General features: G+C 34.3%; 1 protein-coding gene across 3 annotated transcripts in view; it reads right to left on the minus strand.

Moving 5' to 3' along the window:
• LOC129252933 (very low-density lipoprotein receptor-like) overlaps nucleotides 1–18,507 on the minus strand; it is a 230,684-nt gene that overhangs the window by 100,445 nt on the left and 111,732 nt on the right. For 2 of the 3 annotated variants that reach the window (XM_054891122.1, XM_054891121.1), the window contains exons 9-10: nucleotides 15,056–15,254; nucleotides 11,185–11,328 (exon numbers count right to left, since the gene is read on the minus strand). In XM_054891122.1, the coding sequence (XP_054747097.1) occupies nucleotides 11,185–11,328; nucleotides 15,056–15,254 (343 nt within the window). The remainder of the gene's footprint in view (nucleotides 1–11,184; nucleotides 11,329–15,055; nucleotides 15,255–18,507) is intronic. The other variant, XM_054891123.1, reaches the window with a different exon arrangement.

Consider the following 18,507-nt stretch of genomic DNA (forward strand, 5'->3'; position numbering starts at 1 on the left):
CGTGGATATTTAAATGTTATTTTGGAAGTCGCTTCCAAAGGATTGCCACCTATTTTAAAATTATTTGGAAAATAAAAGATATACTACAGTATGAGTACGGAATTAAAAAAAGTATATGCTGTTGCAATTTCCACTCAACATTTTTATGAAGGTTGCCACCTTTTTCTAAAATATTACTAGAATGTAAAAACAAGTTTACTGTTCGACATGTTTTTACAGTTTGGATTCAAAAATATTTAAAAACATATGCATGGATATGCTAGTGTTATCTTGGAGGTTGCTATAGGGTTGCCACCTTTTTTTAATTATTTGGAAAGTAAATTAAATATTACAGTACGAGTACGGAATTAAGAAAAATATAGTTGAACAATTTTCAAATAAAAAGTATTTTTGAAGGTTGCCACCTGTTTCAAATTATTACTAGAAGGTAAATAAAACATTAATGTTCCAGAATAAAATAAAATATATGTTTACAGTTTGGACTGAAAAATTTTTTAGATTATTGCCACCTTTTTTGAATTATTACTAGAAGGTAAATCAAATATTACTGTTCCAGAATTAAATAAAATATAGTTTTACAGTTCGGTTACAAAAATATTATTAAATGCGGTTGCCATTCAATTAGAAATTATTCAATTTAAAAAAATACAAATTGCATATTGCCACCTTTTTTCAGTTATCACTAGAAAGTTAATAAAATATCAGAATACGAGAACCAAGTGAAACTTATTTTTATAGTTCTGATTAGAAAATATTTTTGATTGGGTTTGCCACCCATTACAAGAAATTTCAATTACAAAAAAAATAAACGAAAGTACAATATAAAGATTCGCACGTGTGAACGTATGTAGGCATTAAACGCAATATGAAGAAAAAGCTTTATTTGTCTAAATAGCAGTAACATTAGAATAATCGTAGAAAATTTATCACAGCTTTAAAATTATTTAATTTAAAAATGTAATAAAATTGAGGCGTCTTGAATTATGAATGTAACGGCTCTGCACCTGAATGCCAGATTGACACTCAAACGTGAGCTACAACTTCTGGCTATTGATGTTCTTTCATTCTTTTACAACCAGCAAGGTGACTGCTGTTTTTTTTACAAAATGACGGTTGCCGCCAAATTTTATGTCTCTTATATACAGTACTTAATTCTTCACTTTTCTTATCTGAATTGCTAGCTATGGGCTTGTAAATAATATTTTTATAAGTCATTAACAGCGCGTTCAAGTATCCATAATTATTGCTTTTCTTTAAGCGTTCAGCTTTTTCTATTTAATACAAGTACGTGTAAGGTAGAATGTAGCTAAGTATGTAGTAGATAGCTCAACAGTTAGTTCGCTCTTCATAATCACTCATTCATCATTCTCGTGTCGAGCGATTGATTTTCGTGATTGCTTTTACAGCTGTTGCTGTTAGCTTCGACCTGCCAGCCCAGTTGCTGTGCTGAATAGTCGAAATATTTGTATTTTAATCTATAAATAGACACATTGTTGTTTTTTGTGATGATCTTCCTGTGAAGCGCCTCTTGTACGCGTATGCGCTAAAGTGTGTCGTTTAGCTTTTGACTTGCGCTCAACAATTTGTGCTTCCATGAGGAACCTTTTATGTAGGTTGAATGAAATATTCGTATGTTAAATATGCATGCAGATATTTTTAGCGTGGCTACTTATAGCATAATATATATTTTTTGCGTAGCATGTCAACCTAAAAGTTGTCTAGAGCACTTCACTTTATTAGATAGAATATTGATCAAAATGCTTCGATGAGCACGACGAATTGCGCAGAAATTTCAAGTTTAAAAATAAATTAGGTAGAATAAAAGTTCTCACTTTTGTATTGACGACACTTAAAGTTTTAAATTCTCTGTTGAATACTTGAATCGGTTTTTGTAATGTAAGTAGTGGGATTTTCTAGGTCAAATTGACTTAAGGTAAAGAATATGAATTATAAAACTAAATATTATTGTAATAATATCTTTAAAAAAATTGTTTAAAAGTAGGAAGAATACAGATATCAAATTTGAGATACGATTTTCACACTACGATTTTGCATTAAAAGCAGATGGTCTGATTCTTGGGTAAAAGAACCATTAGTTACTTGAAAGTCAGTGTTTTCATTGAATCTTAATTATTTAAGAAGAAGCTTACTGAGTTTGCTTACATTTTTTTTTATTAAGTCGCTGCTTCTTTTGTCAATATTTTTGGACCAAAGTTGTTCGAAAATAATTCCATATGATAACCCAATTTTGATATTTTATAAAAAATTTTAAATTATTTAAATTAAGTGGTAACCTTATAAAAATAATGTTAATAGTAGCACCTCTCCTGATAAAGTTGTTTGTAAATCTTCCGCTTCATAGCCGTATTCAATCAGTTTTTCACTTTTCAAATACTAAAAAAAAGGAGGCAACCTTATAAAAATAATCTCAGCAATTTATTTGGCGACGATAGGTTAGGTTAGGTTGAAGCGGTTGTCCATTGTAGGACACACTCAGGCTCATGGCCCATTGTGATGCCGCGTGGGGAACTAGCTCCTATCCCTCCCGAAACCAATGTGTGCTATTCAAAAATTTCGCAAGATCCTTAATTTCGACATAGCCGAGGTCCTCTAACTCGTTGAAGAAATGTCCGCCCAAAATGGCGAGTCTACATCTGGATAGAGCAGGACAGTGACACAGAAGGTGCGGGATCGTCTCTTCTTCTTCCTCATCTAGACAACTTCTGCAGAAGTCATGTGTTTGCACACCCATTCTCTGGGCGTGCCTACCGATTAGGCAGTGCCCCGTAATAACTGAAATCAGTGTGTTAAGACTATGCTATCTCTTCTTAGTAAAAGTTCTGTGCGTTTAGCATTGAGAGTCGGCCACATCTGTCGGGCAATTTTGCAAGTGGTTTCGTTACGCCATCTTTCATTCCCTACTCTTAAAATTTACTCGAGGATACGTACTCTACATGTTCGCAAGGGTATACCTATATCATTGTCTATGTATTCATCAGTCAATTTGGTACCGATTTTCGCTAGTTCATCGGCTCTGCAGTTCCCCTCAATGCTGCAATGGCCAGGAACACATTCTATCATTAGGTCAAATGACCAGCCATCTCGTTAAGAGATGCGTGGCATTTCATGGCTACCTTGGAGGTTGTCAATTGTTTTGTGAGAGATTTTATCGCCGCCTGGCTGTCAGTAAAATGTAGATATCATCTCCAGGTATCGTACCACACTGTACCAGTATCACGGCTTTAATATTGCCTTCAGTTCCGCCTGAAAGACTCTACAGTAGTCGGGGAGCCGAAAACTCAAGAAGATCCCCAGATGTCTTAAACTTTCTTAACAGGACACATATTTTTATAGTAAAATTCAATGATTTGCAAGCGTTGTTCGTTTGTAAGACGATTCATGGTTAAATTATAGACCAAACTGAAGATGTTTGACAGTGAAACAAACCACGAAACGTGCGTCAGCTGTTTAAACCAACTGTTTCAAAAGATAATAGCTAAAAAATCACCCGTTATATTGTAAAATTTTAATGAATTTACACATTTAATTCATTTTAAATTTTTAATAAGTGGCAACCCTATTCAAACTGCTTTCACTAACTCCTTTCATTTCATCCCAATATTGCAAAATATTTTTTATAATACTTTGTCGCAAAATGTATGCTTTTCAGTTTTTATTAATCCGTTTTTCGAAAAACACTTTATTCGAATACCAAATCGTGCCAAAATTTCAAGTCTGTCGATACGAATACCAGTTTTGTCGACGCAAAAATGAATTTAAATGTACATACAAACTGCTTACATAAAACAAATATAGGAACTATGTTGAAACTTAAGGAAGCGGCGTCAAATTTCTAAACCAAAAAATGTATATTTAAAAAAATCTACATTTAAAAAAATAGTTTCAACGGCGTAAGGTAGAAATATTATTCAACTTTTTCAATGAACTCTGATTTACTTTGCTTCCTTCTTATTGTTCATAATTCGTTGCACAGATACGGTAGTTCACAGTTATATGGATCTTACATGTTGCTATGAAGCGCAGCATGTAAAACGATGTAGTATGCACAACAACAAAAAACCATTTATTATCAACAACAATTGCGGCTGCTTAAGACAAATTTTTCAAAGCTTGCAGCGCAAAGAGGATAAACAAGTCAATTTCCCTGATTTCGCGCAAGTGGCAGTTTTTTTTTTGCTGCCTGATGCTTGACTTGACTTCACAAGAACTGAAGAAAACAGCTTCCCTCAATTTTTCCGCACTTAATATGGAATTTATTGTTGCTTTTGATGGGATTGTTATGCTTTTCATCTCAGTCAAGAATTTCGGATTAAACTCGTATATGTTGTATGAATGCATGTATTAGTATGTATATGTGTCTGTGGAAAAATAATCCACGGCATCTCGTTTCACTTTCCCTTCACCTTTGACTTGCGCTTCGTTATTCTTCATAGCAATCACCACAGCAATAATTGCGCTCTTTCTGATCTTACTCATTATTACTTAATTTATATAGTTCACACTTAATTTTTATTTTTTGCTGGAAGATGCACTTAAACATATGAGGGATGCGGCTTATCTCTACAGCAACAGCATTCCTTTGAAATGAATTCAAATTAATCAGCATGATTTTTAATATTTTTCTAAATTTATTATTCATGTATGGTATGCTTCATTGTAGGTATTTCGTGTTCATATATTATAATAAGTATTTTTAATCTGAAACTTTTTTTTGAGTTCTGGCGACGTCAGGAGCCCGTTGTGAGCCCGTATGATTATTCGTTCAGCGTCAATGTGCATACATGAGTTCATGCAGAAGCTATGGTAACTGTAATCTCAAGTGCTTTATTAGTATAATTGCATGTTAATAGCAGTCGATTGGGGATGAATACAAAGCTTAGCATAAGCAGCGCTGCACTTAATACTCCAACTCAGTGTCGCCTAGCGACTAAATATTTTTAAGTCTCAGATGTTAGCTCAGGGACATAAGGCGGTTTGTTATGTTACGCATGGAGAGTTAATTTTAGCTTTTGGTTGAGCTGGTTATATATTTTAAGGGGGGAGCCTGGTTTATGAGATCTAAAAATTGCATCTCTTTGCGATTTTTTTTTAAGGAAAAAATTAATTTAGCACTGCAAAGTTTTTTCTATCTTTTAATGAACATTTAAAAAGTATAAACAATTTTTGTACTGGTTAAAATAAGTTGAAAAAAATGGTTAACATAGAAATTAGTAGAGCGCTGCAACGCTGGAGTTTCCAACTGGCTTACAAGATACAGCTCGTAATTATTATCTAAAGCAAAAAATTCAAATGGATTTCTAATTATCATGATTTTTTATTCTAGATGAACTAAGAAAACTGAGAGAAATTCCAAAATTTCAACTTTTTGGAGGTTTTAAAGAAAAAAATGCCTTTCTATAAAAAAAAAAAATTCACTTCAACTTGGTATAAAAATCTTGAAAATTTTTTTTTATCTATTTTGTTAGTTCAAATAGAAGAGAAAGCTAAGTATTTGAGTGTCATGGCGAATGGACCCATATATTATTTATTGCCTTCTAAAGATCTGAAAATCAGTAATGCATTAGGTGGGGTTAAATTTAACTCTGCCTTGTTTCGGTTACTGTAGTATTCTACAGGCAATTCTGAACGAAAAAGTCCTTAGAAGTATAGCCCTGGGATAGATTTTCACCGTCCTTATTTTTAATTTTAGTTATTAATCCCCAATCAATTTCGTTTTTTGTTTTTGCTAATTTTTTGGAAGATTTACCATGGCGTCGTATGTCAACTATATTTGATGCTTATGAACTAAACAGCTGCAGTATACAAACACGCAAGCAATAGATTGTGTAAAGGCCAAAATAAAGATTTCCTTAGCATAAAATTATTATTTTTTATTAAGCAAACAAGTTATTGAAAAACAAAATTGGACAATTAATTTTGCGCTAACTTCTATATTTAAGTACACATAAATCCAAATGATTCAGGAAGGAACAAATGAACCCGGAAATAAAGAGCCAAGGAGCTAAACAGGCTCATTAAAAAATATCAGCATGAAATACTATTTATCCTTTCTTTCCACGTCTGCTTTAATCAGCATCAGCAATTTTTATTTATTGCATTTTTTTCATGCAGAAATCTACATTGAAAATGTGTATGCTGGTGCTACTCTGCTGCTGGAAATGACTGATTCACGCCATTGCATTAAATCAAGGCTAATAACCAAGTCAAATTTCCCCACATACATCACAGAGAAGAATTATTGCATAAAATCCTCATCGATCGTTGCGTCAACTTTCTTCACTTCTCACCTCTACTGCCAACGTCATTGCCATGTAATTCATTGCAAAAATTGCGCTCCCACTTTTTCTGCCCTACTTGGTTTCAATCGACCTCTACAGCTACACGAAATTGTGTTCACCTTCAGGTCGGAACGATACGCATTGCTGTGCTGTACATCACTCAGCCGCCAGTCAAACAGTAACATGCTTGTTGCAACAACAATCTAATAGCGATGTAGCGGCACCAGAAATCACGCACGTACACAAAGCAAAAAGGGAACGAGATGGGACAAGTTATGATTGAATGATGGCTTTGAAGATAACTATTTCGTGTTGACGCATTGAGGTGGAATTACAGCGAGTGCAGCGAGTTGTTGCAGTTGCTGTTTTCCATTTCTGATGATGCTAATTCAATGACAGCAGTAAATGTTGCTAATTAATGAGAGAGCATAAAGCGGTGGCAATTATGATAGCAAAATGGCGCTGAGTGATTCGGAGATAGTGAAAATGAAGTTGTTTAGTACTGAGTGTCGATTTTACAAAGGAAATTCGAATTGTTTTTTGAAGTTATTATGGATGTGCGCCCAAAATGGTAATACTGGAGGCATAGTTGAGTCTTATTTATGTACATGCTGTACCTTGTATGTTTTTGATAAGAGACGACGAGAAAAAGTAATAAATAAAATTAAAATATTTGGAAGCAGTAGTGGTAGAAAGTGATTAGCTACCTTGCTGGAATTGATGATTGATTTGCTAAACTTAACGCTGTCGTCAAAATATTTCAGAAAAATATAGAGATTTACTTGAGCTGAACGGATTTGAAAATACCTCCAAAAATCTCATTATTTAGATTTCGTTGATAAGATTTTTAAGTATTTTTATGTTGACCGTTTAGCTTAATATCGTCCACTTAGTATAACAATAGCCTATGTGCTCATGTATAAAAACGTCAGTCAAAAAATAATAAATATTTGCAGACATAACGAGATTTGAGTGACAGCTACTTTCGACAAAAAGTTTGAAATTCATTTTCTCAAAAAATCAAAAAATTTATAGGCTATTTTAATACTAAGGGGACGATATATTCTATTATCTGAGATGATTTTTGGAAAACTGTTTAAAAACCTATAATATGGAGTTCAGAGTCATCCGAAGCACTCTACAAATGTTTTATTATTCAATGTTGAAATCAATGGCGCAAGTCAATGGCGCAAAAGTTTCATCCTAGATTTGATGAGGGCAATTCTTTTGCCAGTGTTGGTTGGATGGTAAAATTTAAAAAGTGCTGCGGAATACACCTTCTTAAGAATGTGGTGAAAAGCAACTGACTTGATACTTGAAAAAACTAACTTAAAGTCTCTAGAAAGTAGATAGATAGAGTAGGTATAGACCCTTTCCTGTCTTACTTAAAGGAGAAATTGATTGCTCATACCTATTAAGGTACCTTCATACCTTTCATTTTATCATATAAATAGCTTAACACGAATTATGCGCGTAATGCTTCTAGTGAGCGCGCTCTAAGAGAGTTCAATGAGATCTCGATTTAACAAATTTTTCGATTTTACGAATTATTCGCACAATATGGTTGTACTGGTTACATGAAAAGAAAAATATTTGCCAAAAAAAGCAAAGTGCATAAAAAAACAAAAAAAAAATTAATTATGCAAACTTTAATCTCATATTTTTGATAATTCATTTATAATTTTTAGGTACAACCTATTTGAAATATTAGCTGATAGCAGAAAACACTTTGAAAAAAATAATTTTATTTTAAAAGAAATGAGAGAATGTGTGAAATCGCAAAGACGGTTTTGAAATTTGTTTCAGAGAGGTCAATCTACGAGACTCACCAATAAGGATAAGCTCTTGGGACATCACAAAGATCCATAATCACCGCAAGAGAAGATGTTTCATTAAAAATTATCGCAAAGCTTCAAAAAAAACTGTTTGTAGGTGACGGAAGTCAATTCAAAATGGTTTGAAATGGGAAATGCACGAAATAAATTCCACATCTTTAATTTATATATATGTACATACTTTTAATATACATACTTTACCCTGTAAACTCAGATATTGAAATTGCTCTGCTACTTCCTAGTTTTCAATTTTGTTCTCACTATAAGTAGAGGTGCAGGTAGCGTAAAGCTCAAGATAAACTATTTTGCTTCGCTTCAAGATACGTTTCGTTACTGCTAGTAGCTCAGAGTAATAGCCAACAAAAAAAAAATCAGTATTCTTTGTACTTGGAGTAGTAGCAAACAACCTGGAATTTGCCGAAATTATCCCGCGTTTTGCGCTACCTGCCCCAGTACTCCCCTGTTCGAGTTCAGAATAATAGCGAGAGCAGAGAAATATTTTCGTTAATATTGCTGCTACGAAGTAGTTAATGCAAACTCTTTGTATACATCGAAATATATACTATATAAAGGATTTTAACATAAACTGCTGTTAGTTTTATGCATATCTGAGAATGGTAAACATACTTGAGACGATATGGGTTAAGATAGAATGTACATTTTTTTTACCGAAGAAGAGTAGCAGTGGGTTCACTAAAGAAGGTAGGTCAGCTTACATGATCAGAGAAGACTAAATTTAAATATTTAGATTGAATTCATATATTTTAGTTGTGTATACAATTTTTTTAACCTAAATAATTTTTGGTTCCTTCTGTGTTTTGATAAAAGAAATAATATTTTGCAGTCTGAGACACAAGTAACACCAAGTGACTCAGAGGTATAGATAAAATTAAAAAATAAATATAAATAATATCTCACCTACCTTGCGCTTAAAAGAAAATGATATGTAAGGTATCAAATTTAATTATATTAAAAACAATTGAATTAAGAGTAGTGCACCCCAGATGGAGCCTTTGAGGGCAAACGAGTCCTTTGAAGCGTTTATGCCCTTGTGATGCAAACACTTCAAAGTATATAAAAAAAAAAAAAAAATAGGAACAAAGTGCATAATAAAGAATCAATTAAAAGCAAATTAATTAACGAATAATTACTACAACAAAGTGCGGTATGCGATTAATAAAAAAAGTTAATTAAAAATGATAACTGAAATCGATTTATTTAAAAATGCTGAAGTGCTACACTCACTAAGATAACCAATACCAAAACAACATCAAAACAAAAAACATCAGCACAAACGCAGTGTTGATAAATATATGAAGATGAACGACAAACAAATGAAAAATGAACAAAAGAAAACCAAAGTAAATTAACGATGCCACCACCAAATAAAAATGAAGTCAAACAAATAAGTCAAAGCGAAATTATTACAATGCGACAAACAAACAAAAAAGTGAGTCTTAAAACAAACAAAAAATAATAATAATAACAGGACGCATTTACCAAAATGAACGGTAAATGCAAAGGTAAAAATTAACTACAGTTGTGTGTATGTATGTATGCATGTGCAGCTGTGTTCATAATAATAGCAGCGCAACATATTGGACTTCACTTGACTATTTATTTATTTTTAATACAGTTTTTTTATTCTTCTACAAAAATATAGTCTATATTATAACAGAAATCATACAAATTTATATATCAAACTTGGTACAAAATTATAAAAAAATTCCTTTCATGTGCATCAAAAATTTAAAAAATTCGACCTTTTTATTTGGAGTTTTCGCCACAAATCAGGGTATACAGTTTTATAGCTAATTGAATTTTGGTCCAGTTAAGTGCAAGTTTGAAGGGGCTGAAAAAACGCGTTATTTTTTTCATTTGGTGCTGAAATCTTTCTTCCATGGGTTGGAGCGTGTTTACCATTCGGGAGTGCATAGGTTCGAATCTCCGTGCATGAAACAGAAAAATATGATAGAAAAAGTTTTTTCTAATAGCGCTCGTCCCTCGGCAGACAATAGTAATCATCAGATTGTATTTCTGCCATGAAAAAGCACCTCATAAAAATCATTTGCCGCCCGGAGTCGGCCTAAAACTGTAGGTCCATCCATTTGTGGAACAATTTGAAGATGCATTTTTGTGCCATGCAGGAGGTGGGCCAAACAGTTGGCAAGAAAATGCTCACACCTAAGCGAAGAAAAATTCTCAAAATTAACGCGGATTTTAAGCAAGTTACATATTTTTTTTCCTGGCCGCCTCGTGAATTTTCCCCATATAAAAAGAATCGATCATTCGTTATATAGGAGAAAATAACAACGTTTGAGCAGAAAACTCAACGCTAATTTTGAGTAGCTTTAAAGTGGAACTTTATTGATATAACATTTAATGGGCTGCCAAACTGTGTACTCAACTTTTTGCTAAAAATTCTCACTAAAAAGGTTGAAATTTTCATGGAAATAATTTGAATAAAGCTTCCAGCTTTGAGTTTATGGTTTTGGAAGAATATAATATACATATATGATATAAAAAACAAACAAAATATTAAAAAAAGTAATAATAAGTACGATAAAAAAAATGAATAAAAAAATGGAAAACAAAAATAATAAAAATAAATATAATTAAAAAAACATAATTAAAAAAAATTATAAAAAATAAGATAAAAATAAATGAAAAAATGAATATATAAAAAAATAAAAATAAATATGATAACAAAAAATTAGTTGAAAAATTAATAATAAATAAGATAAAAATAAATGAAAAAAATAAAACAAAACAAAAAATAATAATAAAAAAAATATCAAAAAAATGAATAAAATAAAAATAATCAAAACTTTACAATATGTCGGACTGCTATTTTTGCGAACTCAGTTATATGTACGTAGCCACACCCAAAAGAAATCGCCCTAACAGCGCTTGTGAGTGCGAATTAGTGTGAGTGAACAATTACTGTTAACAACTGCTAGTGACAAACAATTACCAAAACCAATTTTTAAACTATTTGCTATTAGTATTTTTTTTAATTCTCTTTACGAGTATTTTTTTTGTAAGCATACCCTCTGCGTCAGCTTGTTGCCCGGACGCTGTTGTTGTTTGATGAGTAGCGCTGTTGCTGCTATTTGTAGAAACGCGGGTGGTGGTAAATTTAGACATCTTTGGCAAGTTTTTGCGGCGCGCTTGCGACGCTGATTTAACACTCACTATTTTGGTTTTGTTTTTAATCACCCAGCACAAGAAGTGACATATTTTGTTGGTGTTTTTTGTTTGCGTTTAGTACAGTTGTTATTAGAATGGCATAAACAAGTATTGACATAAACGCGTTGATGGCCCATAATTGGGTAAAGTGTAAAGAGAAAACAGAAAACAGAAAAGGTGAAAAAGGAAATGTTGCGTTATAAAAGAAATTAATAAATAATCAAAAAAAAAGGCAAACATTTAAAAATTAAATTATCTTCACTGGCGTCTAGTCATAGTTCAGCACAGAAGGCGACTTTACTTTTAGTATTGCTATAGAAAGTTTTATATACAACGTAATGGCAACGCCGTCGCTTTGAAGGTGAGATGCCATAATTCAACTAATAAATATTTTATGATGAAGAATTTTGTTTTGACTTTAAGCTAACTATGACTATGCGCCGTTAAATGTAAAAAAAAAATCAAAATATTATGGATGCATATAAAAACATAAAACCTAATGTAAATGTAGGTTTTTGCAGTAAAACTGCCAATCTGTTTATTCGAAAAATTTCGCGCTAAATTTAAATGAGTTTATCTCAATGAGAAACTCTTTAAACAAGGGTTTTCCAATAACCGGCGTTATTTTGAAAAGCTCGCTATTTCGGTAGATTTCACTTTTGAAGCTGTCATTTTTTGATATTTCACAAGTAGAAACTACGCCATTAATAAAAATGGAACGATACACGCTTAAACAACGCATTCAAATTATTAAAATTCACTGTAAAAATGGTGGAAATTTGGCAGAGACGGTTGGTAAAACTCGAACATTTTTGGGTCATCGTGAAGCTCCTGTCGGACCTCAATACAGAAATTGGTGAAAAAATTCGAGCTGTTGGGGCAAGTTAGTGATGTGAAGAATAAAACCCGTGCACGTCACTCAAGAGCAGCCGAAAATATTGCTGTTGTAGCTGAAAGTGTTGAAAAAACTCAGGTTTGTCCATTCCTCGTCGATCTTTGGAATTAGGCATTCCACATATGTCATTCCACCGTATTTTGTATAAAGATTTGGGTCATAAGCCTTATATAGTCCAGTTAATACAAGAACTCATGCCGGCCGATCATCGACAACGTCGTGTCTTTGCTGATTGGGTCGTTGAAGTGCATGAAAATGATCCGGAATTCCATTGAAAAATCATCTTGAGTGATGAGGCCCATTTCCACCTCGTTGGCTTCGACAACAAACAAAATTGTCGGATCTGGGGCTCAGAAAATCCTAGAGAGTGAAAAGCCTCTCTATCCTCAACGTGTGACTGTTTGGTGCAGTTTATGGTCCGGCGGAGTCATTGGACCTTACTTTTTCGAAAATAAAGCTGGAGCAACAGTTACGCTGAATGGATTGCGCTATCGAGAAATGATTAACGATTTTTTATGGCCGGAATTGGATGGTACTGATCTGGACAACATTTATTTTCAACAAAACGGCGCTACGTGCCACACAAGCAACCAAACCATTGATATTTTACGGGAAATGTTTTCTCTTAACACCTCTTATTGGAAAACCCTAATTTTATTTAAATACTTATTCTGAAGGCCTTAATTAATTCTGACGAAAATTACAGAACAGATAATTTGCTTTGTAGATAGTTTCGTCAGTAAAAAATGGACGGGTATTAGCTGCCCTGATATAAAAAGTAATAGTTAAAAAAAAAAAAAATTAGATTACAGTTTCTCAAACAGCTCCGAAATAACAAAACAATGAATGCAATTTTGAACGTGCTAGTGCAAACTAGCATGGGATCCTGTCTTTCTTATTCTTCTCTTTAAAATTTTCATTATTTTTCATTCACAATAGATATTAACTATCGTTTCTCGGCAATGTTACCATCGACAATTCCTCTAAACCGCTTAAATAATGAGAATTAAGTCTAGTGGTCAATCGCATTAGTTGCACTTAATTCCTAAGATAATTCCGAATTAAGTCGTTAATCCCGATTGAAGCCACTGCCTGTCTAGGCTATTAGGCTATTAAAATTATAAATAAAACTGTGCGAAAAAATGCAAAAACTCACATAAAACTTGTCTTTCACCGGTTAGGTTAGCCCAGTTACGCACGTAGGCTAGTTAGAGCCCCCTTGTGATACCATCGGAACTATCCTGACCTTACTCTACTTAGGCCTCACTAAACCATTTAAAAATCTGGCCATACAAAAGCGCAATGTTTTCCAGAAAAGCGAGATCGGGCAATCTCAACCTTCTTCTACACACAGACATGCATCCGCATAGAAGGTGTTCGACCGTCCCTTCCTTTTCTATATCCTGACAGCTTCAGCCAGCTACAATAGTCATTGGATGATGCCGCTAATCTACTGGCATGCCCCTTTATTAGATAATACCCAGATAGGATACCTACTACGATTCTCAGATCCGTCTTTCTTAATTTAAGTAGACTCTTAGTGCGACCCATGTTCCATACGGGCCAATTTTGTCTACTGTAGCGCAGGTGCTTAATTGTTTCCAGTTGGAATTTGTAACAGTAATGGTGTGTCTGTGCATGAAAAGTTTACATGTTGCCCAGGGCACGTGTATGTCGACTGACTAATTTAGAGCGAGGAGCTCAATCTAGCTAACGCATCTGCCTTACAGTTACCTTGCATTCAGAGTAGATTAGTAGAAAAATACTGTGCAAGTATTTTAAATAATTAGTAACACTCTTTTACTGTCTTTCACGAGTTTTTACATGAAAAGAGCGACTTCAGAGGTGCCTGACTATCGGAGTAAATGAAGATCGCTCCAACTGTGAATACCCCTTTCTGAGATTGCCAAGATTTCTGCTTTGAATATGCAGGCAAGCGAAAGGATATATTAGTTTCGGAGTAGACACCACCTACCACTTGATAATTGAGTTTTGAGCCATCAGTATATGTATATATGGAAAAGGGATTGTATAAGGCCTGTCTAGGTATGTATTCACAATTGAGAAAAATTGGGTTAAAATATTCCACAAAAATATGCAGCATTTAATTTTATTGTGGACTTGGAAAGACAATGTGAATGCCGAACGTAGCTTTAAGTGAGTTTTTCTTAAATAATTTAGTAGATGAACTTGAGACTAAAATAAAATAATTAAAAAAAAAAAAAGATTGTGACGTTTAGGTAGAAACTCGCAGCCGGTCCAACATATCTTTCTTTTGCACAATTACTATCGGATTTTGTCCTTTTAAGGCTACTGCACAGTGTAATAAATTAATAAAATACATTTATAAAAGCTAAAAACAGGCTAAAGAGAAGTTTGTACAAAAAAAAATTGTTTTTATTTTTCACTGTGGAATTTTCTCCCTTCGCTTCCATACAAATTGCTTAATGTTGCGCATATTTACATACATATTTGTTCTATATTTACTTATCCGCAAGTATTTACTTAATAACCCCAAGTTTAGTTTTGAAATCTTCACCACCACACCAAATGTGATGGTAAATCGCTTAAAAATTCACTTACTTGCTTTACGCAAAAAAAAAAAGAAGGTGTCAATCTTTAGAAAAGGAAACCACAAATACGATTTAAACCTCTTTCACACTCACCCACATGCGCACACAATAATTTCACACTACATATTGCCCGGGTAAAGTGACAAAATGTGAATTATTTCTCGCTATTCCAGTGTAGTTGTAATCTATCAATAACTTTATATGTGGTAAATCTATTACTACGTGTGCACATGTATGTGTGTATGTATATTAGAATGTACTTACAATCTTCGACACACATCAGCCGATCCTCCATCAGCTTGAGACCGGTGGGACAGGCGCAGGAGATAAGCGGACTGCGATCGTTGATGCGCGGCGCTGGCAGGCATAAATGCGAACAATGACCATTCACCGCTTGACAGTGATTGATGCCATCCGGTTGGCGGTAGGGATGATAGACATGTATGACCATCGGATGTTGTAGCTGCACACACGCATATTATGCAAACATTTTACATTGGACATTTTACAGGTGTACATTATTTTTGATTGTTGCGTTGATGGCGGTGTCAACATTGTTGTTGTTGTTGTTGTTGCGTGTGGTAATAATGGAGAGACGTTGGCGTTGATTGCGGTCGGCCAGCGAATGACATGTAAACAAAGAAATAGTAAAAAGACAATTATTAATCGATTGCTCGAAATTTTATTTAATTAAATTAAAAATGCATCAATCAAAGTTTGTTGCTGGGAATCGTATGCAACGGTATGAAAGGACGCGCAGAAAAGTTGCAGCGTTGCCGCAGATTGACAAAAGTGTGCGATATAAATTATTGTCACCTCATTTATGCGGAGTTTTAAATATTAAAAAAATTTAAAAATAATTTATTTTATTTTATTTTATTTATTTATTTACAGAGAGCGCAAGTGGAGGTGACTCGGCCATACACCATGCAAGGGAGGCACGGAGCTCAGCAGACAAGCACTAGACTTAATTCGACAGGGTCGGCGACCCAGGCAGATATTGGGGCTCATGGCGTTGATTTGAAAGTGAAATTAAAGCTGTGAACAAAAACCTCACGTGTTACCAGGTAAAAGCAGAAACAGAGAGCAGAAAGGAGTAGTCAAAATTTTATCTTTGACCCTATGCTTTGCCACGGAAATCAAAAAACTAAGATGATGATGAATTTATTTATTTTTTTTTAATTTACTAATAATACATAAAACAACTAGGTGAATAGCAGCGGAAGCCATTGTCGAGTTGCAGTTTGTGCTCGACAGCCATTAGATTGGCTGGATAGGAAGCGTTCCGTGAACGAAACCGCTAGGTGAGGGTCGGTTCAATGCTCTGATATTCAACAAAGAGCTCACCCGGTGGTAATAGAGATCCATTCTGTTTCCCAAGAAAGTGATATATTTTCAGCAATGCTGCAGAGCCTTTGGTAAAACCTGGGGTCTGAAACCTGCTGTGGTTCTATGGATATACACAGCACTTATCAGGCCAATCATCACTTACGCTTCTGTGGTCTGGTGGCGACGGAGCATGGTTAAGTCCACAATCCGGAAGCTATACAGGCTGCAAAGAAGTGTATGTTTATGCATCACGGGTGCCATGGGTACAACCTCTGATGCCCTAAATGCTATGCTTGATTTGCTCCCCCTGGATCTTAAGATACAACAGGAAGCAATGTGTTGACTCCATAAATATGGTTTCTGGCACGAAGAGGGAACTTCGGGATACAGAGAAATCTTTCAGATGCTATCTGAGCAGTATCCACTGTTTTTGGCACCTAAAGATGACCTGATACCCACAGTTTCATTTGGAAGGAAATTTGATGTCAGATTTCCATTGCGTGAACAATGGAGCATTCCAGAATGCATGCAGGGAGGTTTGACGGATATTTTCTTTACCGATGGGTCCAAGAATGAAATAGGGTCTGGAGCCGGATGGTACTTAAACGATAATAATAAGTATCACTATGCTATGGAAGAAACGGCAAATGTTTTCCAAACGGAAGTTTTGCTATCCTGAAAGTAGCCGAATGGATAACCGAGAGGAGATGGAGCGGGACACAGATTGGAGTTTTCAGTGACAGTCAGGCTGCACTGAAGGCCCTGGAGACTGCGAAGCAAAGCTCAAAGATTGTTCAAGAATATAAGAAGAAGCTTAATTCTGTCGCAAGACAAAACAGGCTTGTACTTATATGGGTTCCAGGACACACCGATGTTCAAGGAAACGAAATCTCCAATGAATTGTCCAACCGTGGATCAGCGATTCCCCCACAAGCGCCAGAGCCAATAATCGGAATCAGTTCCACAGGAATCATGAATTGGATCAGCGATTATGTAATGCAATTTACATAAAGAGCGACGGTCCGGTCTAAAACGCTGCAGAACTATAAGTCCGAACATAAAACTGTCAAACATTCTACTAAAACTTAGAAGGAAAGACGTTCGGTTGATGGGCGGTATCATTGCAGGACACAACCCATGGGATCAGCATATGACCACCATTGGAATCATTGAGGACCCGATGTGCCTGTCTTGCTTGGTGGAGACGGATAGCACTGAGCACCTTCGAGTTTTGGGTTTTGATGTCGTGAGAATGAGTAATATTCGTTCTCTAAAACTGGAGGATATTTACAGATTTGCCAAAGAATCTGGAAAATTCTCACGGGACTAACTATCTCTAACTCTATTATTTTCTATCTCTTTCTCTGATACTTTTCTCCTCCCCTCCTTGACTATCTACCTTCTCTCCAGAGCTCTAAATACAATGGACTTTTTAGCCTGAGTGTGTTAGGAGCCACCAAATCTCCTTGTGCTCCTTGGCTCGACCTTTTCAAATTTCAATCTCATATGATATACATTTTTTTTATTTATATTTTAATTTTTTTTATTTCTATTTATATTTTTTAAATTTGTTTCAAATTTCTTTTTACTTTTTATTTCATTTTTTATTTTCGCTTGGGTTATATTTATAACGCGAAATCAAGCTTCAATATTTATATGTTGAGTTAGTAGCTCTGTGTGAGGTTTCGCAAGTTTAGCTACAGTATCAGCTGCGGACGCGAATCCCATATCCCGTTCTATGTCGTAGGTGCGAATATACCATGGCGCGTTAACAGCGTATCTCAAGATTTTATTTTAAAGCTTTTTTTGTTTGTTTCTTTATGACAACTATAAATATCATAATTATATATATAGATTAAAGTTTCCAAACTTTTTAAAAAGTCCAAACAAATTTCACATACGTTCATGTGAAAACTGTGCGAACATAACAAACAAAAATTTAGACGGTAGCCACGCCTTCTTTTATCGAACCACAAAACTTATCGAACGACCTAGTAAACAAATTTGTAAGAAAACTTTGTTGAAATCTATTTGTCATATTCCTGATAAATATTATTCTATAGCTGTGCGTCTTTTAGCTACTTAAAGACCAGACTTGTAAAATAGATTTACAACAAATGAAAAAAATAAATTAAAATAAGTGTTTAATAAATGAACATAAACAAAAGTATTCTATACAACACTATATTTTGCTGGTTAATATAAGACTATAGCTTTCCAAATATCATCAACTGAAAATTCTAAAAATGCCCAAAAACTTCCACATTATAACCGATCTAAAACAAGGTTAGTATATCAGAAAGCAGCAACCTAAGCATAACCCAAAAATATCCGTGTATATCCCCTAAAATAATAGTAATAATAATAATTATTAATAAATAAAAGTT

This window comes from Anastrepha obliqua, chromosome 1 (assembly GCF_027943255.1).
Source record: "Anastrepha obliqua isolate idAnaObli1 chromosome 1, idAnaObli1_1.0, whole genome shotgun sequence".
In the NCBI taxonomy this organism is placed as follows: domain Eukaryota; kingdom Metazoa; phylum Arthropoda; class Insecta; order Diptera; family Tephritidae; genus Anastrepha; species Anastrepha obliqua.